The sequence below is a fragment of the Vidua macroura genome, chromosome 9 (assembly GCF_024509145.1).
Source record: "Vidua macroura isolate BioBank_ID:100142 chromosome 9, ASM2450914v1, whole genome shotgun sequence".
Lineage (NCBI taxonomy): Eukaryota > Metazoa > Chordata > Aves > Passeriformes > Viduidae > Vidua > Vidua macroura.
This window is the reverse complement of record NC_071579.1, coordinates 2,132,075-2,159,718: the sequence shown is the minus strand read 5'-3', so window position 1 is coordinate 2,159,718 and position 27,644 is coordinate 2,132,075. Positions and strand designations below refer to the sequence as shown.

Sequence of the window (27,644 nt, the reverse complement as noted above, 5' to 3'; positions counted from 1 at the left end):
CTCCCCATTTCAGGACAGTGAATCAGTGTACTATGGGCACCTGCACTTAGTTTCTGACCTCCTACAATCCATGTTCAAGGAAACTTACTCCCTTCAGAAACAGCTGATGGAACTGGTTGATCTGATTTCCATAGGCTCTGCTTCCAGTGAAGATGACATCACATATATGGTGTCAGGTATACGTGGATTTGATACTATTTTAGTCTTGCTCAGTCTTTTTTTCCTTTGGAGAGTATGCTTGAAATTTTAAAACAGGTTTCTGAGTGTGATCAGTTCCTGCTGTTCTGACCAACTTTTTCAGAAAGCAGCATTTTGAACTCGAAATATTTCCATTTTTCTCCTGAAGCTTCCTCTGTGGGAATGTTGTGTAGATTTGTAGGACAGGGGTAGCACCTAAAAATGGAGCCATTTTCCTAATTCATGTCAATGTTCTGGTATTCTCTCAGTATTCTCTTGGGATTGCTGTGAACTCATAAATCTGATTTAACTCTGTTGCTGCTGCTGTTATTTCCTTAGTAATCCACACTGTGCTGGAGATCTGCTCTGTCATTTCCAATATGGACCACGCTCTTCATGCCAATACATGGAAGTTCATAATCAAGTATGTAAGCTAAACTCTTGGGTTTTTATTGTAGTATAGTTTTGAATAATGAGTGTCTCAATTGCTTTGTGCTCAGAGTTTCTAATAAAATTAAAATGAGAGAGTTCAATGTAGCTATTTAATAAGGAAATTTAGAAATTTAGCTTGGAGGTAATATTCCAGCACTGCCAGTGAAAGTAGGTAGGAATTGGTATGAAAAGTAATAGAAACTTGACTTTCTGTATTGCAGTGCAGAAGAAAATTAGCAACACTGTTGTCTGAGTGAGGAGCATTCAGAGAGGTCTGACCTGCAGCTCTGTAGATGTTTTTTGGCTTGAGTTGGCTGTCTCACATTTCCATCCTGCCTCTCCCTTGGGTTTCAGTCATGGCCATGGAGAGAGTTGTTCTCTCTTGAGTTTCTGCTTTCAGTGTTCACGGATATTGCACCAATCGCTGCTGTATAAAAGGCTAAATAGAAGAATGAGTTATTTGGATTTGTAAGAACTCAGTGCATGGTCACTTCTGACAGTTAAATACCTGGCTATATTCATGTCTTTCAGGCAAAGCCTGAAGCATCGCTCCCTGCTGCAGTGCCACCTAAAGCACAGTGACATCCTCAGTGGCCTGTGCAATGACATTCTTCTTTCTTTTGACTCCTGCTTGCAGCTGGCTGAGCAAATGAAGGTGTCAGAAATACAGGTGAGTTAAAAAGCTCTCAAAGCTGCCAGTGAACTTGAGGAGGAGAAATTCTTTGTGCTGTATTATTGCTTGGAGTAATTTGGTTTGGGTTTTTTGGGTGGTAGACAGAATACCTTTGAAACCACATGAAAATGAAGCCCATAGCTTTGTGTAGATTGAGGATGTTTTAGTGAGACACTAAGTTTTCATCATACTATGTGAGAATTTTTTTTTTTATTTTTTAAACTGACAATATCCCAAGGTCGGGCAAATCCTTAATATTGCTCTGAAAGTACTGAAGCATACATACTGAGTATTTTTAAAGTCTTCCCTCCTTAGCTTTAGAGTCTGTAGAGATTCAAATGTGAAATAGGTTTTGAACACTGTTAGCAATCTAACTTCCTATTTTACTGTATTACTCCATATTAACTTTTAGAACTGCTTCTTTTGGACAGGAGGGCACTGACTTCAGGCTGTTCCAGAAGACAGTGAAACTGTGCAGATTCTTTGCTAACTCACTTGTACACTACACCAAGGTAGGTTTTAATTCTTCAATGCTATGTTAGTATTAAATTTAAGCCTCTGGTCTGCAGATGGAATCATTTTGTACTGCATAATATCTTAACAATTTACAGCTCTCCCATATGGACAGTATAATTAATATCCATGCATAACCTGCTTTAGTTCTTCCACCTGTAAATACTCACAAGCCTGTGCAGGGTTACTGCTGGGATTCCCCAGAAAAATAAACTGGAACAGGTTGTTTCATGCAGTGGCACTGAATTAAAATGTAGGAGATGTGCAGTAATTCATGTAATTAATCATAGATTTTATTTTAAAAGTATCTCTCAAAATTGATGGCTTTTGCAGGAATTTCTTGCCTGCCTCTCTGATTCCTGTTCTCAGTTACATCAGCTCTTTCTTCAGATATACAGGTATGTGAAGTACAAATAATTACTGATAGTATCTTAATAACATTTCAAAATTACATTCTTAAATTACAAATATTTTGAGATGTAAAAATGCACTTCTCATTCCAGAGTTGTTGCCATCTTTTTTCATGTACAGAAAGCTGAAATATTTTTAATAAATTAAGTGGTTTAGTGTTTTATAGTTACCTTAACCCTATTCTTGATCAATACAGTGCATGTGCCATGATGACAAACCATTAACTTCGTTGCAACTATTTATGCAAGATTTATTAACAAATTATGTGTAGGATATGCAGAAAAAAGCCTCTACACTAAATGCAGGTGTCAGCAGTGCCTTTTGACAGATTGTTTCTAGCTTAAGACAAAGTTTGGAAAAATATTGTCCTGGAGAAAGAGGGGACCAGAAACAGAGTGCTCTGAAATTTTTCATAACTTTACTGTTGTGTTAATAATCTTGTGGAATCCCACAGAAGGATTCTGGTTTTCCTGGAAGCAGATGCTCTTATAATGCTACAGTTATAAATATCTGCAAGTGGTTTATCACTTTCCTTTCAAAAAGTTTGTTTGCTGCAGTGGTGGTGAAGCATAAGAGAACCCAGACTTCATACTAATAATTGTTTATTCTGTGAAATCAGAGGTCTGATTTCAGCCCTTTGTTGGAATTCAAACCAGGTTCTGTGGTGAGATGTGCACCTGGGTTCACTTGATGTTCCACTGCAAGATTGGGTGAATATTTTTTAATGAATTTCTTCTTCTAAGTTTACTCCCCTTGTAGATTTTTGCCAAGTGGAAGGTTGTAAACTTTTATTCACTCAGGGAAACTGAGCAGGATTTTTGAGTAGGAAAGTAGCATTTTTACAGTTCACTTTATAAGCTGCAAAACTAGAAGATTTTATTTCATGGTCTCTTGCTTTATTCTCATATTGGCTCTTTTTTTCTTTTATTGCCCAAGGTGTTTTTTCATCTTCAGAGAAGCTGTGATACCCTTTTAGGGTCATGTGTTAAGTTAGTGCTGTGATATTTATGGCTGTAAAATCGTGTATACAGTTGTTTTCTTGGCTTTTCCCTTTCACTTGACTCTTTGTGATGTGATATGTTTCTTCAGAGAGATGTTATCTTACACACATTTTCTGTGAGCTTGTAAGGTTTTCTTTAAATGTTTAGTAAAATATTGGATTGTGATGCTTGTTTTAAAGGCTGGATGCAGAGTTGTAACTCTTGGGCTATAACAGATATTCTAAAATGGGGAGTCTTTTCTGTCTTTTATTTCACAGGAACAAGGAAATAATGACTTTGCCTTTTTGTAGTTCTTTTGGAGAAAAGTGATATTGCTGAAAATGCTACTGAGAATATTTAACTTCTTTTTTTTTTTTTTTTTTTTCCCCGTTTCCCCTCAGCAAATTTCCTCCCAGTCTTTATGCTCCAGAGATCTTGGAAGTTCATCAAGATGAAATATCCCAGGTTTTTCTTGTGGCTCTGGACCCTCTCATCACCCAGCTCCTTCCCTTTAGTCCTTTCATGGAACGAGTGTTAAGTGAAAATTTAGGTGGGTTGAAAGTACAACTCCCAGTGCTGTCTGAGGGATCACCATTGACATTCTGACTGTCTGGACCATAACATTCTGTACTCACTTGCTTGTCTCTGGTTCTTTAGTAAGTGCTGTGATAGAGCTGATTGCCTGCTAACTTGGATGGGTTTTATAACAGATAGTTTATGTTGTTGCTGAATTAATCTTTTCCAAAGTACTCATAGCAACTGCACTGTTAATCTGGTTAACAGAAATCCTGTCAATTCTGCTCTTTTGCATAATTTCAATCCACATTTGCCACAAACTTCCAAAGTAGGATGGATTTTTTTTTTTGCTGTTCTGTTGGTAGGGGAAGATAGCTTTTTTCCCCCTAAAGTATTTTCTGTGTAAAGTAGCATGCCTTTAAACGGGGAAAATATCAGCTTTTTGTTTCAACAAGCTCTTCTTGAGTTCTGCCCTGACCAACATCTCACAATTCTGAGATAGCTCTCATCAATTTGCCTCTACACTTGCTTAAAAGTCAGTTTACACACAGAGTAAATATATCCAGGCAACTTCATATCTGAACCCCAAATTTCTACAGGTCTCCCTCCTGAGCAGCAGCTGTCCCAGTGTCTCCTCCTGCTTACCATAATGGACAAGCTGTCATCTCAGCCAGAAGAAGTGCAAACTCTCTGGAACACAGGAAAAAGGTACTAAAAAGGTTTTTGTTGTAGTTCTTCACAACTGTAGTCGTTCCATACAGGCAAACAAAGGGGCTCAGCTGCTGGAGCTTCCTTTGCAACTGAACTTGGAAAATTGTCACTATGGATTTCCATCCTTATGCCAAGACTAACAGGATCTGATGTTCATTGCCTCAGGAGTGAAGGATACAGAGACAGAGATGTCTTTGTTTTTTCAGGGAAGGAGTGGTATTTCAGAGTACTTGTAGGGTAGGAATAAGGCTCTGAAAGTAATTTGTTGATACTTCACTAAGTTAAAGTCTCACACTTTTATGCCTGAACCCTCTAATAATCACCTGAATTGGTAAAAGAGGAAGGCTGTTAGGAACTCAAATCTGGTGTAAAAGCACTGAAGTTATTGCTGTCTTTTCTGGCTGAAGACAAAGTTTGTAATGCCAATGTTGCTTGCAGGATTTGGGACTTACATGTCTGTAACCAAACTGTTCTCTTTTTTTTTTTTTCTTTTTTTTTTTTCCCTTTCCCCCTTGCAGCCTGTCGTTGTTTTCAGCTCTCTTCCTCAGTTTCCAGCAATGTTGTGGAGAGCTTTCTCTCCCTGTGTGTTTGCCACAGGTGGTCAGTACTGGACAGCCAGCAGTTCCCATCACCCTCTATCACTATGTCTGTGTCCACCTGTGCTCCTTCATTGCTTCCACACTCCCATCACACTTCCCTCAGCTGGTAAGATTGGGTTTTGCTTATCAATTCTTCAGCTGTTGTGATGCATAGGTGCTACTTAAAAAGAATGGGTTCTTTCTAATGATGTGGCTCTGAAAAGATGCTCAGAGAGAACGAGAGAACCATCTCAGAGATGGTTTTGTAGAAATCAGCTGTGACACAGCTGCATGGCTGGAGTTCAGTTACATGGCAAATGTCACTTTTGGGAAAGGGGAGAAGAAAGTTCTTGAGGACCTTAGTGGTCTTGGCAATTTTTATACTTTTTCAGAGTAGGAAAGGTCATGTTCTTATAAAAGTTTAGTGCTTTCTTTTCTGTGGTATTCAGGTTGTGTTAATTTTCCCATTTCTCCTCAGGAGTGTGCCCTGCTGGATGCTGTGCTGGGTTCCAGTATGATCACGTCTCTGCTAGCAATGGACGCATGGTGCTTCCTTGCCCGGTAAGATGCTCCTAGTACAAATCAAGCAGGTTTTCCACAGATCCAGTTCATTCTGTTGTTGTACATAATAAGCAGTTTGCTTGAGAGAGATTTTTGTAAGACAGATTTGTCCCAGAATTGGATTGTTTTCAGATACAGAACGTATTTTGAAAATTAGGAGTAGAATTGGCATAGTCATTTTTATGTTCTTGCAAGTAAGAGGAGCATTTCTCTTTAATAATTGATTTTTGAAATGGTTGTCTCAAGTAAATTGTGTCTTTGCAAATCAAGTTTAAATATGTTAGAGGAAATGGCAATTTCTTAGACCAGATTTATGATATTTAGTCTGTAGAAGAATAGGAAGTACAGATTCACAAGCTGCTCTCTCTCATGTTTCAGGTATGGAACAGCTGAGCTGTGTGCTCACCACGTTAATGTGATTGCCCACTTGGTAAGAACCACAGTGATGTTTTCAGTTTGGCACCAGTTTTAATCTGAGTGCTACCAGCAAAGATTCAAATGGAGATTTGAATTCTTCAAATTGGCTTAGTAATTAGCAGAAGCAGTACAGTGAAAATATAAACCAATATGCCCTGCTTATCTTATTTACAGTGTTACTGCTGTGATCCTACATAGCGATTTTCAGAATATCCTGTACAGAATTTGTTTGCTCAGTGGTGATTTTTCCCCCAGTGTAGTGAGGTGCATTACTCTTTTACCCTAATGCAGGTAAAGGCTTGGCCCAGTGACTGCTGCCAGCTCCCTGCCCTGGGTGTGCTGCTGAAGCGAATGCTGTTCCTGATGGCTCCAGAGCATCAGGCAAGTACAGCACCAGCATCTGCTGTTGTTGGTAGAAGAGATTTGAATCAGTGGCCTGTGTTCAAATATTCCCTTTCAGTTCTGGAGAAGTGACAAGATGTTGAGTGCTCATTTGCTGCACTTGTTATTGTACTTGTTATTACTTAGTCTAAGTCATTAAGTCACTAAATTATTACTTATTGTGGATCCCACTTCATGCAGATGTGCTCTTTAAAACAAGAAAAGCACATTGACCTTTCTAAGGGTCTTGCTGGATAGCAACAAATTCTTTTTTTTTGACAAAGTATGAAAACAGCACATCTCCTCAGATTGGCTGAAACTGTGTCCTGTCATCGCATCTGTGATATCTAGGAGTGTTCTTGTGGCATCAGGTATCAAGAGGAGTGTCCTGTCCTGTCAGTGCCTCTCTGTGTACCCTGGAGGGGCTGAAGCCCTCTCTTCTACTCACTAGGGCCATCGCTTCAAGCGGCTGAAAGAACCAGTTGCTTAATCATTCTGATATCCTGTATGTGACAAGGGAGGTGGCAGTTTCTAAATGTTTTTCATATAAAAAGATGGATTTTATTGAAATACTTTGCACAGATTTTTCACATAATTAATGTGAAGCAAACCAGCAGCACATTCTGGTTTCTCATCTTCCGGGCTATCTAATTGTTTTCTGATCTGTTTAGTTTCTATTACCTTTTGTTTCCAGGTAGAATTTGCTCATGAGTTTCCTCCTGAAGAGGATGAGAACTTGGCTGTGTGGCAGCACGTGTCTCTCAGAGCCCTGAATCCTGACCTTAGGGCACAAGTGGCGTCTCAGCTGTGCTCGGCAGGGCTCGCGCGGTGCCGGCAGTGGCTGAGCAGCAGCCGTGCCTTGGGAGGGCTCCCACCTGTGGTAAGGAGATCTGCTTCTCTCTGGAAAAATGAATGACTCTAGTTTTTCAAACTACAAGGGTTCTGTTGCTGTCACCTCAGTTCTATTATTCAGTCTGTTGCACAGCTTTTTTCCATGCCTAGCTGGCATATGCATAAGCAAGAACTCAATTTTAATGTTTTCTTGTATGCAGCACCTTAAGACCTCTACTGTCCTAGTGGAGGTTCTGTGATTCTCTAGTTATTCTAGTTGTTGTTTGCTCTCTGGCTGAGCAGATGTATTTTTCTTCAGGATTTCTGATTTGTGCTGTGCCTTAGCATACAATTCCTCCCAGCTTTAAAGTCCCAGCAAGTTTTATGCAGCATCAAATCTGAAAGATGCTCGCTGGTCTCTTAGATGAGGGAATGTAAGAAACCAGAGGCTTCCACATGAAGTGTCTGCTGCCAGACTTCTCCTGCCAGTGCAGCAAATGACCTGCAGTGTGTGTGAAACTCACAGAAATAATGGATGGTTTCCCAGCTCTGGAATCTTTGTTGGCTGCTCTCCTGCTCGATTAGCTGTTCTGTACAGCTGAAGCAGGACATTGGGCTTCTTGCTACCTTGTATCACTTTAGATGTTTCATATGAGCCTGTGTGCTCACCATGGGTTGGTTTACATGTAATGTGTTTTGTTGGTCTTACACATATTTTCCTCCTAGAACACTGCCCTTTCTGTCCTGCTGGCTGCCTGCAATTCTGCTGATGCTACTCTGGAGGCAGAATTTAAGACATCTGTCTTGGAAATGCTCAGTCAGTTCTGGTCTTTTCTCCAGGTTAAGCAGGTAAGAGAGTTTGCTGCTCCAGCAGTGGAAGCATGTCTTGGAGAGGCTGGTGCTGTTTCCTCAGGTTGTTGTTACTCATTTGTTTGATTGGATTGGACTGTTTCAGTAAAGCACAGTGTACCAGTGCTGCCCATCTGATCTTAGCTGGTTTATCTGTAAGGCAGGCATGAGCTCTGGGAAGCTTGAGTTTGAATTTCCTGAATGTTACATATATGGTTCCTTGTTACTCCATCTGTTACTCAGTGTCACACTCAGACTTGCTCAAGGAGAAGCCTGAAATACATGATTTTGCTTCATACCAGTTACAAATTTGATGTATTTTAAATATTCATCAGAATGTGACCAAAATTCAGGGTGATTTGATTAGAACACAGCCCAGCTCATGGTGACACACAGGGCCAATCACCCTCCTCCTAAGGTGGTCAGGCAGTGTCCTTGTGACCATGTACTTGTTCATGGCTGCAGCTGCATAAAGGAAGGAAAAAAAAGGATTGTCAGGGTTTTCATGCTCCAGATTAAAAAAGAAGGTTTGAGAGTGGGAGTGAAGAGCCAACAATGTGCCCCTTCAGAGGTCTTTTCACACCTCAGCCATTCTGTGAGGACATTTGGCAACTGAAAGTGAAAAGAAATTGTTCAGATAGCCTTTAGGTGCTTATTTTAGTGAGTGGTGGAAGGAGAGGAGGGTTAAGAAATGTTCTTCACAAAAATCAAAGAAAATGGTCTCATAAAATACAGCTACCTAGAAATACTGATATGATTATTTCAATATTTTCTTTGCTGCTTACAATGCAGTGTTTTATGTGTGTGAAGTCAGGCTAACAATTTTGGAATGCTACTGTAGCTTGACATTCTCTCCTAAGCAGTTATTCCATGAGCTAAAATGCAATGTTACTGATATCTTGTGCTCTCTTCAAGGTCTCAGATGAGCCATGTCTCCAGAAGACACTGTGTTTATTGCTTCACCTTTTGGAATTTTTCATCCAAGCATTAGATGCTCAACTGATGACCCAGGTAAAAAAAAAAAAAAAAAATCCTAAAACCCCCAACACCACCTTATGAATAATTCACTACATGAAAACCAACTTCTTTGTGATTTATTGAAATCTCAAATGAGTTATTTCATGGTCTGGCCTTCTCTTAAAGAGGAAATAATTTTCCTTGATTATTTTCCTGGCCTTTAAACCGAGCGCATGACATTTCAGTTAACACTGCTTTTGAGAATCCCTTTCCTCTGTAAGATAATTGAGATATAAGGAAGTATGATAGAAATCATGCTCATTTCTTTCTAAAATGCACCTGCAGCTTTATCCTGGCCAGTTCTATTGGAGGTGCAGCATACCTCCTTCAGGTGTCTAAACTCCATGTGTTTGGATTTAAAGATGAGCCTGCACAGTTTTCACCTGCAGTCTGTCTCATGGGGCTTTGCTGGGATTTGTCTCCTGCAGGTATTTGCACTGCAGTCATCCCTGCTCCAGCTGCATCCCCCGGATCATGTCCGTCTAGCAATGGTGGATTTTCTGTCTTCCATGGGAAAGGTGTTTATTCCACAAGAAGCACAGGTAAATGGAGTTGTGGCCTTAGTGAAATTGCCTTGTATTTTGATAAAAAGACTTTTATTTAAATATACATTTAAGGGATCAAGTTCATTAATTAGATACAGGAATGCCAGGATAGTTGTCTTGGATTAATGGTCTGCAACAGGTTTATTTTTCATCAGGACGTGCTGAATACATGCAAGATGCTTGGAGGTTCAAATGTCAGTCCTTTCTCACTGGTGAGAAGTAACAAGAAGTGAGAATAGAATGTCACCTCCCTCACAGTGGTTCTTTAGCCAGACAGGGCAGTAGCACTCTTGCATTTCCCAAACCTGCCCCTCAGAGCAAGTCTTTAATAATAAATCATGATGGGGAGATATGCACAACTAACTCTTGGGAACTGATGGCTGTTTCTTCCTGTTGCAGAGGCAGGTTGTGCCCCAGCTGTCCTGTCTGTTTGCCTCTCTGCTGGCTGACCAGACCTGGCTGATTCACCAGCACGCACTGGAGGCATTCACACATTTTGCAGAGGTGAGCAGAGCACAACTCTGGGTGCAGGCATTTGGTTCTGTTAACTTCTGTTGTACACAAATTCTCCTGTCTCAAATGTTGGCTGCTCCTTACTGCACAATCTGCATCTGAGTTACAGTGTTGCACACTGAAAGTGCTGAGGGCTGGTGCAGTTGGAAGAGATTTCAGGAGCTGGAAGTGAAGAAGGATTGGGCACTGGTTGCTTAGATTGGTTGCAAGAGGGTAGGGACACCTAGGGAAAATAGAAACATCTATTTTCTTCCCTGTTTTCTATTTTCTAGGGAATCTTCTATTTTCTAGGGAAAATAGAAACATCTATTTTCTTCCCTTCTTAGCATGAATGTACTGAACAACCAATAACATTTTTGATAGGAAACAAGACATGAAGATGTTGTTCCTTGGTGCCTTAATTCTGAAGAAGTTAAGAACAAAGTTGTTAATTTTCTGGCTAAGGTATGTATATTGTTTAACCATTTTACTGCTATCTTAGTTGATGCTGTACATCTGCTATCAGCAATACACAGCACGGGTCTACACTTGCATTATCTGCATGACCGTTAAGTAACTTTAAAATAAACTGTCTGGTTGAACTTCTCTACTTGCTTTAATCAGCAGAATTAGCAACTGCCATTCCTATGCACACTGGTCCTCCAATACTTTCAACTTAAAAGCAAAACATTTATCATCCTTAACCAAAAAATACTTACTAAATTGCACTGTTGTTTTTGAAGGAAGTTACCTATTAAAAAGACAGGATTTGATAATCTGGTTTGATTTCCTTCCCCATTTCTCTTGGATCAGTTTCTGAAATCTAAACAAATATGTATGAAACATCTCAGTGCCTTTTGTATATTAGGAGAAATCCTCTTAGGGCAGGTGGCTGTTGCTGCAGAATAGTGGCATTGGGAAACAGGGGGCAGCTGCAGCTTGAGGCAGGGCTCTCTGGTTGAGCAGCTTTTGGCAAGTAGATAATTTACAAAAGAACTGGTAGCTGCTAGTGATGCTAACCCAAAGTTGTAGATAACCTCAGTCTTTGATCAGAAGAATGTGTGAGAAATAATATTATTTGGACTGCACATTAAAATCCCTCCCTCTCTTCCTTTTGTTCTGGCCTATAAATTTTGCCTATGAAGGCTGGTAATGCTGCCTGGGTTTAGTTACCTCTCCTGGGGCCTTCTCCCTAGACAAGGCAGGTGGAAGAGACAAGAGAAGCACGAACAGAACGCCTGAAGCAAGAAAGGATTACCTGGAGTGCACAGGTTTTGAAAGTGGATGGAGAATTGGAGTCAACAGGAGAGGTATGTGTGCTTCTTTAAACTGTTAATTTCTGTCAGTTCTGAGGAGTGTCTGAGAAGGCTGAGCTGATCTTGCTGCCCTCCATGTTCTAAGAAAAAAGGTCACATGCACTCCTGGCCCTTTGTATATTTTAATGGTCTGTAGTGCCTGCCAGGCAGCAAAAACCCTCACAGGACAAGGGACTTTTGCAGCTCTGTTCCACCTAAGGGGTTTCTTGTGTTTGGATGATCCCCCAAGTCCAGTATTAAATTGATGTTTCATGTTTGCTTAAATCTGCAGCCTGTGGCCAAAAGAGCCTGTCACCCCCCCTCTGAGGAGCAGTACAAGGCAGCAGTAGGCACGATGGAGGGAGCAGTGGAGGCTGTGAAGCTGCTGCTCCAGAAAGGGTCCCCTCCAGGCTGGCTTGCAGTGAAGCTGGAGGCTCTGCACGCAGCCATAGCCACCCTCAGGGACAGCGTGCGGTAGGTGCTCCACAGGGCTTGGGGACAACGGCCCAGCTCAGCTCCCTGGTGGGAGGGAGGAGGTGCCTTTGTGCCAGGAGCGCTGCAGAAGAAAAAGCTGTGACATGGGGCAGTGCTCTACAGTACTGCTGGCTCTTGGTTTGTGTGCCAGGATGGACTGAGGGGTGCAGTGCCAGCCTCTCCTGCATAGCCTGATGGGTTTGAGTGGACACTGCTGGACATCAGAGCTGTGGGTTTGTGTATTGCTTGTTCTTTTACTGCGTGGAGATAAACGTTCCATGACATTGTATTCTGAATACTGAGAGGTTTGAATCTGTTGTCAAAGTAGCAGTGACCTTGTTCCTATCACATGCAGGTACTCCACACTAGGGTAATCCTTTAAAAATAATCTTTATTGGTCAGAAAGAACATGGTGCTTAAGCAGTTTGTGGTCGTTCACTGTATGGTTCCTAGCACCTCTTGTGCCATCCACTGACAACTATACAAACAGAAATAAATAAGTTGAATAAACTGTACATTCATCGTAAAATCATCTCTTAGCTGAAAAGTTAAAAGGAGCCATTCCTAAGGGCTTTATTTTTCTGGGAAAGGAAAAAAAATCAAACAAGAAAACCAAAGGAAAAAGGCACATTAACCAAGAAACTCAGTGTGACTTTCATTTATTGTCAGCAGTTTTTCAGGGAAGGGGTGAGTTCTGGATCAATCTCCTACACCACTCTTGGCCTCCAGTAGCACATCAGCACCATCACGCTGTCCTCTCTCCGGGAGCAGTGGCAGCACCACAGCTGGGCATATTGCTGGAGTACAGGCTCACCCCTGCAGCTTTTGGCACAGACTGGGAAGGAGCATCCCTGGCAAGAGCTCAGGGCCCCACAGGATCTTGTGGCTGTGCAGCAAGTGCCTGCCTTGTGGCAAAAGCAGCGCTGAGGTACTTTATCCATTGTACTCTGGGGAAGCAGCAACTCCTGTCACAGGATCCAACACACCATAAATCACCTTGGTCTTGTTCAGAACTGTTACCAGTTTGTATCATCTTCCCAGTTCAACTCCTCTTCTTCACCCCAGCCTGTAGCTTCAGCCTAGAATCACACAAAATTATCAAGATTAAGGTATGGGGAATGTACTGCTGTGCTTAGCACAGGCCCAGGAGCCAGGCAGGTGCCAGTGTGGCTTGGGATGGCAGAGCATTCATACACAAGGCCAAAAGCCCAAAAATGAAGTGTCAGTATTTGCAGCTTATGGTCTTAAAGAACTTTGTCTTTAAGGTGATTTCTCTTGTAGTTCAAAAGCAGACTTAACAGGGAGTCTTATTTTTTTTTTACTGTTTGCATCAAACCCACTTTCCATTAAAAAAAGGATGCCATACATTAGATGATTTCTTTTCCCCAGGAAAGAGCTGTTTTCTTGTTGTATTCTAACTAAGTTTGATCTCCCCTTCCCACTGACACAGAACTTGCTGCCTTCCCCCCAAAATGGGGTTGGGGTCATGACAGTTCCTGGACACTGTGCCACTTTGAAATGCCATAAACAACTTCAGTTTACAGCCCAGGCTTCTCTCCCCATGCTCCCTGCTGTTCCTGGGGTAGCTCTCTTGAGGCTGAATGAGCAAAACAATCTGAAGTCAACACCTGTTCCCTAAGGGAGTTACATGTTCAATTGGGAATGCTGCCTCCCCTCCTAGGAAACAGCAATTGTCTTTGGAGTCTCCCTGATTGGGCTACAGGGATTTATCTGCTTAAAGAAACTCCAGTTTTGTGACCCCACTGTGTCTTTGAAATAGAGAAATGTTTCAGCTGTTCTTTCATGAAAACAACACACCCAAAAATCTCTACTCTGTAATCCAGAGGTTCAGGTTTCCTGGACCTTCATTTACAATTCTGTTTTGCTAGAAGAGTCAGGAAAAACACTTCAGTCCTGAGTATTCTCTGTGCCTGAAAGCCCCTTCTGTTTGTGGATGGGACCATGTCTGTTCAGCAGCCAGGATCTGGCCTTGTTTTACCTGTCTTGACAAACCAAAACTCTCCTTAACAAGTCCAGGATACAGCAGCACAGAGTAAAAGCTGGAGCTGTAGTAGTGTACAAATGGAGTCCATTCCCTGTTTCCTAACAGAGCTCTCTCTGCTCTATCAAGTGCCCACTGCAGTACCTGGTGCCTGCTAAGATGCTGCGTGCTGAGGAGCCTCTCAGGGCTGCAGTCACCTAAACCTCGAGCCTCTTACCTCAATCACATCAGCTGCTGCAAATTTGGATGAAAACAGCAGAGTCTGGGAGGCACCTTCTCTGCTGGACACCCCACCCGAGTGAGTGGGAACAACTGCTTCTGTCCTTGCCTCAGGTAAAATCAAGAGGGCAGAAGAAGGTTTAATGTCTGGGATCATGTCAGCAAACCAGTCCAGCTCTGGGTCTTGCACAGGTTTCCTCTTCACTTTGATCGTGAATTCTTCTCCCAGGCCAGACTCTGATGAAGACTTCAGCCTTTCCTGAAAGGTTTTTGGCCACACAGTTTCTCCCAGTTGTTCCTCGTGGTCCCACTTGTCATTGCTCCAGCTGTTCCCATGGCAAGACTTTGTGGGGGGACTCAGTCTGAGGCCTTTGAATTCTTTGCTCAGTTGATGGGTACCTGGCAGAGGCCTTTCAGCTGCATCAGCCTGTGTCACAGTGGGGCAGTTTCCTGAGGACAGTTTACTTCTGGGGCTCCTGGGTTCAAAGTCATCCCAAGGCTTCTCATCTATATCATGATCAGCAAAATAAGGTCCTGCGCTGCCCCGCAGCTCCCGGGGCTGAATTTGAATGTTCACAGTTTTCTCAGTGTCTGTCTCCTCTGGCTCGCTCCAGTCTGGCCACTCCTCTGCTGGCTTTTCCGAGGTAGTCAAAGAGCTCCTGCTGTTCCCCAGTGTATTAATGCTTCCAGGAATTCCATTTGGGGGGGGCTGAGTGCCTTGCTCACCTGTGGAAGACAAAGGTGTTACATACCCATTTAAAGACAGCAAGTGCAGGCAGAGATGGAGTTATGTCTAAAACTGCTTGACATTACAGGCACCACCTGGCATGGGAACAAGCCAGTAATTGATTGGAAAGAAAGCTCCTCTTGGATTAGAAAGCAGGGACACCTTCCTGCTTGCAAAGGAGGGAATTCACCTCAGAGCCCTGAGCAATACAAGCTGATTGCTGATAAGCAAGAGGTGGCTGAGAAAAGACCATGGAAGGAAACAGAATCAGCTTTGATTGTCAGGATGAGCTGCCCTGTAAATCCAGAGTATCTGCTGAGCTGTGAAAGGGGTGAAAGCACAGCACAGAATCTGCCATAAGAAAACAAATTCAAGTCCAAGCACCCAGTTTGTGTATGTCAGCTTCCCACATAGCTATTCCCTAGGATGTTAAAGATCACACTCCTCTTCCTTCACTGTTGCCTTCTGTGGTTCACCGAATCTTTCAGATCAGCACATGGGGGGGAAAAGGCACACCTTTCAAGCAACACTTCCTTGATTTCTGAAAGGAAGCACTAGGGTACGTTTTACCTGTCTTTGAAGCCAGGGGATTGTCCTGTTGCATGGGAAGCTTTTTGCCAGGTGCATTTGCAGAGCTGGGGAACGAGCTGGGACTGCTCTTCAGGGGCCAAGAGGTTTGGTTTCTCTGATTGCTCATGCCGTGACTGGGGGAACCTGCCAGGACAAAGGGAAAGAAAGGACACAAGTCCACAAGGTGTGCTGTCGGTCTGAGCTGAACTGCCTGCAGCACTGGAACATTGTTTTTGAACAACACTGAGGCCTGGCACAGCAATCCAACAGCTGCACCTCCTGATCCATATATAACACAATAATCCTCTGTTCCTGCTGCCTGCAGCTCTTGTCAGTACAAAGTTATGGCAAGTGTACATGGTCAGCTTTGGTGAGATGTTCTTTCAAAAAACACACAATGAATAAATTGATTAGGATCAGAGCAGATGCTTTAAAAATTCTGTTTGCCACCTGGCTGGATCCAAAATCCTAACTGCATCACAAATCCCCTGGTACCTGCCTTGTACAAAAGCACTGCACTCGCTCACAGCAATTCCAAGCATAAGCAAACCCATGACACTACACAAAGCCCTTTCCATGCCTGGGCATGGGCACCACAGCTTCCTGGAATGAGAGTCTCTACTCTGAAGGCTGACTGCCAGCTGCCCTCATATCCCAGCCTGAGGTGAGCTGGGTGGTGGGCAGTCAAGGCCATGCTTTGGAGCTGCCCAAGGCAGGTGTATTTCCCTGGCTCAGTGATTACAGCTTGGCAAGCACGTGGCTGCAGATCATTTTTGGGAGCTGCAGGGTATGATCAGTACTGGTGATGACTTGCCAACACCAGCCTCAGCTGTGTGGGACCCTGTTGCCACCACTTCAAAATGGCAGTTTGGGCCAGTGCTGCACTTCCTTCCAGAGGGCTTGTGTGTGTTCCCAGCCAGCTGTGCCTGCCTAGGCTGGGGATCACCAGTGTCTTCAGACACACGTGGCTCATGGGAAAGGACTGCAAGGAACACAGAGAACCCACCCCCTCCCCCAGTGCCCTTCATTCAGGGCACAGCCTTTGAAGGGCTTGAGCAACAGCTTGTTAAGCATCATATGCTCAGCCTCTTGCATTGCTTTGTGCAGATCATCACTCACTGTTGAGGACAAAGGTGGGGGTTTTGTTGTTTATCAATAGTTAAATCAGATTTAATTTTAAGTATAATCTGAAAAATAAACCTGGTTTCAGCCTGCAAATCTAAAGTGGTTTATTTACTACAGTCCACTAAAATAAATAATGTAAAGAAACTAATGCAGTGAGCCATCCACAGATTTTAATGAAGGGTGGTAGCTGCCAATACACATAAACAGGAAGCAAGCACTTAAACTGATCTCTGTCAGGTATTTCATTTGGTATCTCTATGTCTAAAGTTGCACAGGTGCTGACTTTTCCCTCGTTATAAACATTCTTAGTTTCAATATCCAGAGAAGCTTTCCCTTAGCACACTTGGTTCCAAGTTATCTAGCAGGTGCAGGGGCTACTGTCTTCACTTGCATTAGCTGAAAAGCCTCCAGAGAGCTGATAAAATAGGGAAGTTCGTATTCCTTTTCCAATCTATGAATAGAAATTGGGGGAAGAACATAAGATTTACTGTTTTTAAGAACAGGAAGGACAGAGGGAATATTAAATAACTGCCTATATAAGTCCTTTAGAAAGGAAACACAGTTTTTCCACAAAAGACACACACACTCTACCTCCTTTGCTTACAGGAATTCTTAAGTTAAGAAGAGGTTTCACTTTTTCCCAATATATTTGCTGTATTTAAAATACTTTTATATAACTCTTCTTCTGATATCAATTCTGTATCTGCAAATAGCACCTAACTTAAAATCCAAGTTTGGCTGCAAAATAGCTTTTTTTTTCAATTAACCTGTCACCAGGAACAGATTAATAATCCAAGAAATTCTGCCTACGCTGCTGGGACAGAACAGGCAAGCATCCCAAGAACACTGATTGTATCTTTTACCTTCTGGGGAGAGATCAGCAGTTTTCATGAAACTTGGTGCAGAGCTTTTGAAGATCTTTGTTCTTTCTCCACCTACAACTACTTCAGGTCCAAGCAGGGAGACGAGGACAGCAAGGCTGTGCAGGGTTATGGCCACGATGGAGTCACTGGTGTCCCTCAGGCCCAGCAACACCTGCACCAACAACACACTGATGTCAGCACAGCAGAAAAATCTGCTTTTGCACTGCTTGCCTCCTCAAGTGTTACCTTTGCAGCACATCTCATTTCTAATCCTCTACAGCTCCCAGTAGAGACTGGATGTTGTTTCATAGCATAAAACCAGCCTTCCACTTCGTGCTACCAATTAAGCAGCGTGGCTGATGCTAGTGGGTGAATGGGGCTCTCAGCAACCTGGTCTGGTGGAAGGCATCCCTGCCCCTGGCAGGGGGTTAGACAAGATTAGATGGTCCTTAAAGTCCCTTCCAAGCCAAACCATTCAGTGATTCTGTGAAATCCCATATTCCAGGACACACCACCCATTGGTCTGCTGTCCCTAACCTGTGGCAATATGATGTTCTTCAGCTCGTCCCGAGAGAACAGCTCAGCGTAGGCGTGGATGTGGGACAGCAGCACCATCCTCACGTGCTCCTCATGCACCTCAAACAGCTTCAGCAGCACAGGGATCACGTGGGCCTGGAACAGGGCTGGCGACAGCAGGCAGCTGGTCTGGCTCTCCCCACTTTGCTCTAGGGAACAGAGGTGAGGATGGGAAAAGGCTGCTTCACCCACCAGAGACAGCTCACCCAGAAGCTACTGAGTGGTGACACCAGTAGGATCATTGCTAATCCTCCTCCCAGCATCAGCAGAGCAGTGCAAAGGAGGAAGCACAGATAACTGTCCTTTCCAGTTCTGTCTGTTAGAGCATTTGTTCTGCTCAGGGAAACACCACTCTTCCCTTGATTCAATGAAACAACCGCTCTGAATTAATTCCAAACTTGTCAGGAATAATTGTGATGAGGAAGTATTTAAAGGTCACCTTTCTTTGGGCCCAGCAGGTGAGGAAGAAAACTCTTGACAGCTACAGGTTCTGCAAACACAAGCTGATTGAGTAGGAGAGGCACCAGCCGTGATGCTATCAGCTCCTCTGACAAGCCAGCCACCCTGTCCAGCAGGAATCTGCATTCCAGGAGACAGCAATTAGTATCAAGGCAGCCTTCCATGCATTTATGCCTGTTTCCCTTAATATAATTTTCCCCTTTTTGTGTGTGACTCATCCAGAGTCAGTGTCCCACTGCAGCCTCTCCCTCTGTCTGCATTCTGACCTACAGAGAGAAGCCTCTGCTCCTGCCTGAGGCAAAGCTAGCACAAGCCAGGAGCCAGAACCACATCCTGCAAAACCCCACACCCGGATCAGGGGCTGGCACAAGCACATCCAGCTGGCACAGAAACTGCTGGGGCATCAAACTGCTTCAGAGCTGCTGGCATCTCCCGTAAAGAGCTACAGTCAAAACTGCAGCAGAGAGTTTTCCTCTCACTCCACACCCTGGTCCATTGCAAGGATTTTTCCTGCTGCTTTGGAGAAGGCTCTTCTACCCACCGCACAAGGGAAGTTTCCCTTGCACAAAGGGAATCCCATTTTGAAACCACTTCCATCTAATGAGGCCAACAGAGTATAGATTGTGTTTACCAGAGTTTAATTTTGTGCAACTGCTATCAGATTTTTGCTTTAAAATATTAATTTATCAGTTACTGCTGTCTCTCTATGCTTGGAGGAGACCAAGAGAAGGGTGCACATGCTGTGAAGGCCCCTCTGCCTGATGGAAGGGCAGCACTCCCCTATGTTTAAAAAAATTGTTCATCCCTTCCTCAGTAAACACTGCTGACATGGAGAAAGTGAGAAACACTCTGAATGTTCCTGCTAAGGATCTCCATTCTCCTCTTACTTCCTCCACTTAAGCCTCAAACTAATTAAAAATAACTGATGCATAAAATAGGCAGGAAAACAGCACTGTGAGAACACCAAGGCTCTTTTATATGGAAAAAGAAAAAATCACCTTTTCAGGCCTAGATAATTCCACGATTACACAGAAAATTCCCTGACACAAAAATTCTTGGAGACCACAACAGTGGGATTTACTGCAAGATGTTCCACTACTGCAGCTGAGACATCCATTAAAGGCAACAGCTTTATTCTGGGCACCACATGATTAATTCAGCCAACGAGTCTATTTGCAAACTCTCTCATTGGCAGCTACATCACTCTGGAGGCTGGGGAGCATCAGGATGATGCAGAGCCCAGCAGGGACTGCTCCTCCTGAACACCAAACCAAGTCACAAGGAATTGGGAAACAAGAGGTGGAGAGTTTCCTCTTTGATAGGGCTCTTACTTTGGCTGGAGTACCCAAAGTGTTACAGAGTGAACAAGGTTCTGCCAAAGCCACCAAATCTGCCACCTGAGGAAGTGGCTTTGGCCAGGAGCCTTCCCAGGTCCCCCCACAATCCATTTGCAGAAGTGTGCATTATCATTCTGAAATAAGAAGCTTCCACATTACAGTTCCTTCACTTACTTGAAAAATTCAGTTTTCTCCTCCTCAGACTTTAGTGTTAAGGTCTTCAGAAAATTCACAACTTCCAGAAAATCATTCCTAAGCACAAAACCAAAAGCTGTCAAGTGTAATCCTTATTGATGCTTAAACCACCCACTGTGAAGAGAAACCCCCCACCACTCCTTTAGCAGAGAGAAGAGACAAAGGGACCCAAGTCAAATGCTGGGGGATCAAGAGTGGCAGCAAGGAGGTGACAGCTGAAAGGCTGCTGCTCAGCACCTCTTTGGGAGGGTGGTAACACCTTCTTAATTTAAGAAGCCTCTTTGTCAAAGATCCCTGCAAGAGGCAGGGATTAAGTCTGCACTCCCATCCCACCTTCACAAAACTGTTGCTTTGCTAGACAGAAATGAGCAGTACCAAGACCAAGAGAGGCCTGATATTCCTGTCCTTACCTGAAGAACTCGTGAGACAGTAGGCTGGACAGTGGTGGGCGACACTTTGGGTCTGGATTCAGCAGTGTGCAGTGCAAGGTTTGCTGAAAGCTGGAGAGAATATCTGCTGAAACTGAAATCCAGAGCACCTACAGTTAGATTTCCCTCTCCACACTGAACAAGGTATGTTCAGGAGTCCTCTATCCACCCCCCCCAAACTTATTTTTAGCTCCAATTGATAGCAAAAGTGCAAAAGGAAGAGGAAAATAGCATTTCCATTTCCCTTCCTAACCTGCCTGGCTACTGGGCCTCCAGGGTGTGCTGCTGTTCTCCCAAGAAACTTCCTGCTGCCTCTCTGCTGGAAGTGGCAACCCCTTCTCAGCTGTGGCTCTCAAGACTCACTTGCCACATCCATAACCCTTGGGAGGACCAGAGCAGGTTTGGGAGTGCTTGTGTCACAGGGGCTGGTGACCTCCAGCCACATCTGACCACACCCCCACAGAAAAAAAGTCTGCAAACAAGGAACAACACTGGCCAACGAGCCCACAACACTCCTGCCAGCTGCAGAGCAAGGTGGAATGTTCAACCATACAAGGAATGAACCACAGGGCCTGTCACCAGCAGAATAAACCAGTGTCATTCTCACCCTGATCATTGAGAACTGTCAGGAGATTCTCAACTGTTGTCCCAAATGCGTAGGCATCCCTCGCATGCCCGTAGCTGCTGGGCAGGATTTTGAAGTCTGCAGACTGAAAACAAAACAAAATAAAATAAAATAAAAACAACAACAACAAAAACCAGCAAAGCAGGAGCTTATGAAATATGTGGTGTTTTCCGTAAGTCTTTATTCCCACTCCCCACCATATACACTCTAGTTCTTTTTATAGCACCAAAGCTCCACTGTGTACCCTACAAGTAGAATATTATGCTAAAAAAACCTCCACTGGGGAATTTATAACCCAAAGGAGCAACTCCATCATGATGAAACAGCTCCCCGATGAATGCAGGCAGTCAACAGCTTTCAGCATTTCTATGGAAACAGGCAGTAATTAGAGAGCAGAAACGTGCTCCTTCAGCACAAGCAGCTCCAAGGATTCTCAATGGCTAGGAAGTCACTAACAGGTAGGGAAAACGCTGTGGTGAGAGTTGCACAACAATGGGACCATAATGATCTGGGTAATCTCAGCAAATACTCTGATTTTTGCAAAACTTCGGTGATTTAGAAGCAACACAGAGCATTTGAAAAGTAGTATTACCTGTGCCCAACACCATTCCCAAAGCAGGGATGGGACAGAGAGGGGACAAAAGGAACGGAGGAAACCTCAGATATTATCCTAGAGCCACTTCCATGCCATTTAGGCATGAGGAAATACAACATGAATGTAAAAATATTTCCTGACCATCAGGGTTTTCTTTGCTGGCAGCAGGAAGCTCCTTGAGCTGTCACTCACCATCTCCTCGCAGGGGATGCACGACTGGTCTCGCACCGACCTCACGTGACACAGGAACTGCAAGGACAAGAGGGGGCCACGAGCTGCCTCCGTGTCCCCTCAGTGCCAAGGAACAGAGCAGGCTGTGCCCATGGGCCGGGCCAGGGCTGGGGGGTGGCAGCAGAAATCAAACCAGGAATTGTTCTTTCTGCTACCAAGCAGTGAAAATGCCACCAGCACAAGTTAAGGAGGCATTTAAATTATTTTCCTTAATGGCTCGTTTCAACCTGAATCTTCCTGCTATTTTTTTATATCAGTCCAGAAGGGCAAAGATTTCTCACTCTCCAGCCAGCAGTGTCCCTTAGAAAAGCAGCTGGGTTTTGGCTAATGGAGAATTAATTTGTGTGGACATTTTAGTTTATAGTAATGGTGTCCTCAGAGCAAAGATTCAGGACAGAGCTGGAAGAGAGCCAACACATTTAATAGGAAATCCAGCTAAGTGGAAGGACTTGGGCCTTCACCCCCATAGATGGCCAGATTCCACAGGCCAGGAATCCTCCCCTGGGCATCCAGGGTGCACTTGCCTTGGCTCTTACCTCTGGGGTGGCTTCACTGAAGTTACAGACTGTTTCCATTCCTCCCAGCTTCCAGTGCCCATCCTCACTCACAAACACAGATGACAAACAGACGTTGTTATGCGTTAGGTTTCCCTAAAACATAAAAAACCAAAAAAAGGGTAACTGACTTGGGGGACAGATGAAGATGTAGAATTTTAATCAGCACTAATTAGGTACTGCAGGGGACTGAGGGAAAGCTGCCAAAAACCACACAGTTCCTCTGGGACTTTGTAGGTGACCAGCAGGTGCCAGGCAGGAGGGCCAGCATTTTAGAGCAGACAAAGCCCTAATTGTCACAGCCCCTGCAATGCAACTGTAAATCCAGGGAAGTTCTCCAACTGTGAACACAAAACCCCAGAGCTACAGTCTGAGCTGAGATTTACCTGCACTCCTGGGCAAACACACAGTGCCCAGACAGGGCAGCAGTGACACCAGTCTCTGGCATGGGGCATCAGCTGTACACAAACACCAAGCAATCCCATTTCCCTAAAGCGAGAAGTACTACAAGCAGATCCATGAACTGAGAACTGCTTCTTCCCTCATTTCCACAACATTTTCAATTACCCTTCCTCCTACAAAGCAGGCAAGTTTAGCAGTTTCAGCCTACAAGAACCGTGGGGCACGTGTCTGTCTTTTTTGGGAGGAATCAGCAGTGAGTCACCCAGACACAGCCAGGTACAACGCTCTCCTGTCACATTTCCTCCATCTCCCACCAGAGCCTGATGATGCTGCCAGGGGTACCTACCCTGTCATGGAGGAAGATGAGTGCCAGCAACACATCGTAGATGCCTGCACAGATTTCTGCAGCAGAGAGTGTCTCCAGAACCATCTCCAAGGGCTTCACCCGCTCCGTAACCAGGTGGATCCCATTCGCTTCCACGGTGCAGGAGAGGAAGCGCAGAAGGCAAGGGTGGCGCAAGGTTTTCAGGTGCTTCCAGGAACAAAGATGTCTGTTAGACCTCCTCTGAGACAGCTCCTCCAGAAGCAGAGCTTAGTCCTGCCCCCTTAGCCATGTTATCTCATGGAATTCAGACAGCCCATCCCTGCTCCTCACCAAGCACCCAGCAAACTTCCACACTCAGACTGCAGAACGTTTTATAAGACATTGAAACAGAATCATAGAATGGTCTGGGTTGGAAGGACCTTAAAGACCATCTTGTTCCATCCCCTTCCCACAGGCAGGGACACCTTCCATTATCCCAGGTTGCTCCAAGCCCTGCCCAGCCTGGCCTTGACAATTCCAAGGATCCAGGGGCAGCCACAGCTTCTCTGTGGGCAACTTGTGCCAGGACCTCACCAACCCCACAGAGAATTTCTTCCCCTATATCCAGTCTAAACCTACTCTCTCTCAGTTTGAAGCCATTTCCCCTTGTCCTGTCGCTACATGTTCTTGTCTCTCCATCTGTCTTGTAAGCTCCCTGCTGGCACTGGATGGAGAAAATCTTACACAGAATAAAAGTCTTACTCAATAATAAATATGGTATTTTGGATGGGATTCACCCACAAAAAACCCTGAATTGCATCTGCAGGAGGAGGCAGCACCCTGCAAAGGCAGGCAGGCACTGCTGTCTGAACATTGCTGCCCCAGCACGCAGCACACAATGAACTCTGCACCTGCCAGCCCCCTTCTGCCCCATGGCCAGCTTGCCTTCCACTTTTCTCCTGACCTCTCTCCCAAGGTTTGACCCCGTTAACTGATTCCCATCCTGCCAATAAAAGGAGGGACAGCTGTGGAGCGTGTCCCAGGCACAGTCAGTACCTTGGCAGCTTTGTTGACCTTCTCCTCGCTGTCTCGCTTGTACACGAACACGGAGGCCAGTTTGCCATCCTGGAGCACGGCCGGGTAGATGGCGTGCCCGGTGGGCAGCGTGAACGGCGGCTCCTCCAGGCTGTAGCTCTTCAAAGCACTGTTCTCCGAGCCCATGCCTTGCACAGGTCCCCTGCTCACACCAACAGGCCCCGGCTGAAGGAGGATTTGCTTTGGGCAGATTTAGTTCCAGCGGGCGCCGTCCAGGTCACGTTCAGAGCATTTTCTGCAAAGCACAGAACAGCCGTGAAGAACCTCCTCCTGCCAGTATCCTCCCCTTGAGCTTAAGGACAAGAATAAAATCCCCAAAGTTTACCTTGTAAAGGAAACCCAGTGGCCAAAAGGGTTTGGATCAACAGGTGAACGGCTCTCACCAGTGGGGCTTGGACTGCACTGGCACCTGTGTCAGCATCACCACCAGCTCTGACACAGTGCAGCACCCACAGCCCATCCCTGGCCCGGCAGCCAAGCTGAGGTCCACCAAAAGCAGGATCCACCAACACCCCCAGCCACACAGACACCCACTCCAAGGGTTTAACTGACACTAAGCACAGTCAGCAGTTAGAAGGTGTGACTGCCACTCCACAAGGAGCCTCTGGCCTTCTAAAAAACACCATTCTTCAGTTCTCCAAGCCAGAGAAGAATTCAGTGAAGGAGGAAGGGTTACAAGCTGTATTTCAGGAGGCTACCTATAGCCAGGCACCCTCCTCCAGGAGCATGTTTTCCCCTTTGATTACTTTCTCTCCATGTGACAAATATTCCTTCTGCCTGCCAACCCTTCCTTCCTCCCACAGCCTGTCAGGAAGAGGCTGACACAGATTTCTGTGCAGTTTCCTCACACACAAAACCAGTAAAACAAACACACTGATTGCAGAGGCTTTTTTGGAAAGCACTGACCCAGCACATGCTCTGTCATCAGGCTTGTGATCACAGGCCACGGGTGAGACCAGAACCTGTCTGCACACAGAAGTCAGCAAACCTTCCTCAGGAACCAGAGGGACAGAGCAAACCCTCAGTTTTCAGGAAAAGTGGGGGAAATTTCCCACCCCCAAGCTTTTGCTTTATTGTGGTTGTTTCCAGCCATGACCTGAGGCTTCAGGAAGGCAACAACGCAGGAGTCTCCCAGCTCCCCAGCAGAGCTGTTCCACCCAAGCTGCGGCTCTGGCCTCTCACCTGTGTCTCCAGTTAGGTCTCCCCCGAGCCCTGAGGTCAGAAGTGCTCGGGGCCTTTGGATAGAGAGTTGGTCTGTTACAGTTCCCTGGCTCCTTTAACCCTCCAGAGGGTACCACCTGAGGGTACAACAACCCCTGCAGCCTGCAATGGGGGGGAACAGGGGCTTTTAATTAATTCTGTGTCCTGATCCACCTAAAACCTGAATTGGATTAACTACAGAACTTGCAGCTTCCTCATTCTCTCCCCTCTGGTGTCAGGTGTGAATCTGCACCTTTTCAGCACTGATTCCTTAAATGGGACATTTAAGACATAAAGGGAAAGTTATGGAAGTCTAAACTGCAGCTTCCCAGCACTACACAGAGGGGCTGACAGGTGAAAAAGAAACACAATGCAGCATCAGCACACATCTCTAAACTGGATTTTTCTTTTTTTTTGGGTGAACTCCCTGGCACAAAAGCATTCATGCTGCCTTCAGACAGAACATTCTCCTCTCCAGACAGAGCCTTGGAGCTCTTCCCTGGCTGCCCCAGGTTATCCCTCCTCACCTGTGTGCAGGGCACCAGCTGCTGCTCCTGGCACAGCCAGTGCATTCCTCTGCATTCTGCTCTTCCCAGCTGTGCCTCATTTAGTTGTTCTACCTCAATGATTCCTCACTCAGGACACCTGAAAGTATCTGGGCTGACCTGATGCCTCAGGTTCCTTTAAATACACATGGACATATTTAGCTTCAGAGACACACAGAGCTCAGGAACAGAACCATAGAATGGTCTGGGTTGGAAGGGACTTTAGAAGGTCAACTCATTGTGGCCATGGGCCATTGTGGCCATGGGCAGGGCCACCTTCCACTATCCCAGGCTGCTCCAAGCCCCATCCAGCCTGGCTCTGGGCACTTCCAGGGATGGGGCAGCCACAGCTTCCCTGGGCAACCTGTGCCAGTGCCTCACCACCCTCACAAGGAAGGATTTCTTCCACACACCTCACCTAATTTTCCCCAGGTTCCGTTTGCAGCCATTCCCACCTTGTCCTGTCACATCTCCCGATGAAGAGTCCCTCTCCAGCTTCCCTGTAGCCCCATCAGATACCAGAAGGCTGCTATGAGGTCTCCATGCAACCTCCTCCAGGCAGAACAACCCCGACTCTACCAGTCACAGGGGAGGTGCCCCAGTCCCCTTATCAACTTCATGATAGCCTCCTCTGGAGTTGCTCCAACAGTTCCATGTTCTTCTCATGCTGAATATTGCAACACCAGAGTCACCCTCGTGCCTGTGACGCACCTGAGATCTGCTGTACGACAGCCAGCTGCGAACACACCGCCCCTCTGGAGGGAAGCTCCTCTCAGCATCAAACACGGAGCAGCCCGTGGCACCCTGGGCTTTCCAGCTTTTCTTAATGGCTATTGAAACTCCAGCTGGCAAAAGCATCTGCAAAGGTTTATTCGCAGGTGTGGCTCTCCAGAGCCAAAACAAGCCATTACTCACGCAACTATGTAAGAGCATTAACCCTTTTGTACCTTATTTTCAACAGATTGTAAAGGTGAACGTCAGATGTAATACACAGAACACCCTGCGACAGAGAGGAGCCCGGCAGGGAAAGCCAGAGGGATTGGTAGTAAAGGACAATGTGGATTTGCTACCAGAAAGAGGTGGAATTTCAATTTAGCTTCCTTGCGGAGTGAATGACAGCAGCATACAGAGTATTCACCCGAAACACACACCAGCTCACAGAGGGGCTGTTCCCGGCTTTCCAGGCGCTCTGCCCGCCACCTCCTGGGCCAGCAGAGCCTCCGGGAAGGGCTCTCAGCGGGGCCGGAGGCTTCGCTCCCAAAGGCAGAAGTCTCCCAGCGTGACACCCTCAGATGCCCGCCCGGCACCCCGCACACGCAGACCCTCGCAGGCAGCGGGGCGATCAGCAGCCCCGTGGGAAGGAGCCCGGTTCTACCGCGCTCCCCCAGGGCCGGTCCGAGCCCGGGCACCGGGCAGAGCGCGGTTTCAACACACCCGGGAACCCCGGGTAACGCCGGCTGCGGGCACCGCACGGCCAGAGCCGCCACTGCGGGAGCTCCGCCCGGGAGCTGCAGCCCCGCGCCCGCTGCCCGCGGGTCACACCCCGGCCCGGGGGCGGCAGCGGCACCGCGTCCCCAGCGGGGCTGGCAGGGCCCGGCCCGCCCGTCAGACCCCATGGCGGCCCTCACCCTCGGCCCGCCCGTCCCCGTTCACCTGTCCCCGCCGGACCGGGGCTCCGGTGCCGCTGGGCCCCGCCGGCCGCTCCGCCTGTCCGTCCGTCCGTCCGTCCTTCCGCCCGC

General features: G+C 45.8%; 2 protein-coding genes across 6 annotated transcripts in view; one reads left to right on the top strand and one right to left on the bottom strand.

Annotated features, from left to right (window-relative positions):
* Positions 1-23,120, top strand: part of FIRRM (FIGNL1 interacting regulator of recombination and mitosis) — a 27,849-nt gene extending 4,729 nt beyond the window's left edge. Inside the window, exons 6-25 of one of the 3 annotated variants that reach the window (XM_053984631.1) lie at positions 14-176; positions 517-601; positions 1,141-1,279; positions 1,714-1,794; positions 2,129-2,193; positions 3,588-3,736; positions 4,302-4,410; positions 4,932-5,118; positions 5,470-5,552; positions 5,931-5,982; positions 6,261-6,350; positions 7,045-7,230; positions 7,908-8,030; positions 8,946-9,041; positions 9,476-9,589; positions 9,992-10,096; positions 10,469-10,549; positions 11,281-11,394; positions 11,672-11,853; positions 23,079-23,120. In XM_053984631.1, coding sequence (XP_053840606.1) covers positions 14-176; positions 517-601; positions 1,141-1,279; positions 1,714-1,794; positions 2,129-2,193; positions 3,588-3,736; positions 4,302-4,410; positions 4,932-5,118; positions 5,470-5,552; positions 5,931-5,982; positions 6,261-6,350; positions 7,045-7,230; positions 7,908-8,030; positions 8,946-9,041; positions 9,476-9,589; positions 9,992-10,096; positions 10,469-10,549; positions 11,281-11,394; positions 11,672-11,853; positions 23,079-23,085 — 2,211 coding nt within the window. In that variant the 3' untranslated portion in view covers positions 23,086-23,120. Of the gene's footprint in view, positions 1-13; positions 177-516; positions 602-1,140; positions 1,280-1,713; positions 1,795-2,128; positions 2,194-3,587; positions 3,737-4,301; positions 4,411-4,931; positions 5,119-5,469; positions 5,553-5,930; positions 5,983-6,260; positions 6,351-7,044; positions 7,231-7,907; positions 8,031-8,945; positions 9,042-9,475; positions 9,590-9,991; positions 10,097-10,468; positions 10,550-11,229; positions 11,395-11,671; positions 12,369-23,078 lie in introns of those variants that run through there. The other 2 variants (XM_053984632.1, XM_053984633.1) reach the window with 2 other exon arrangements.
* SCYL3 (SCY1 like pseudokinase 3) lies at positions 12,225-27,644 on the bottom strand. 3 transcript variants are annotated; one of them, XM_053984635.1, is made up of 14 exons: positions 27,559-27,644; positions 24,122-24,395; positions 23,108-23,293; positions 22,342-22,455; positions 21,767-21,823; positions 20,962-21,064; positions 20,337-20,448; positions 19,906-19,983; positions 18,375-18,514; positions 17,897-18,084; positions 17,360-17,531; positions 15,372-15,515; positions 14,073-14,800; positions 12,225-12,932 (listed from the first exon to the last, which is right to left on the bottom strand). In XM_053984635.1, the coding sequence occupies exons 2-14, from the start codon at positions 24,284-24,286 to the stop codon at positions 12,870-12,872; spliced, it is 2,250 nt and encodes a 749-aa protein (XP_053840610.1). In that variant the 5' UTR covers positions 24,287-24,395; positions 27,559-27,644; the 3' UTR covers positions 12,225-12,869. The 3 variants fall into 3 exon arrangements, with proteins under 3 accessions (XP_053840610.1, XP_053840609.1, XP_053840612.1); XM_053984634.1 differs by lacking the exon at positions 27,559-27,644 and adding an exon at positions 24,486-26,140; XM_053984637.1 differs by lacking the exons at positions 21,767-21,823; positions 27,559-27,644 and adding an exon at positions 24,486-26,140.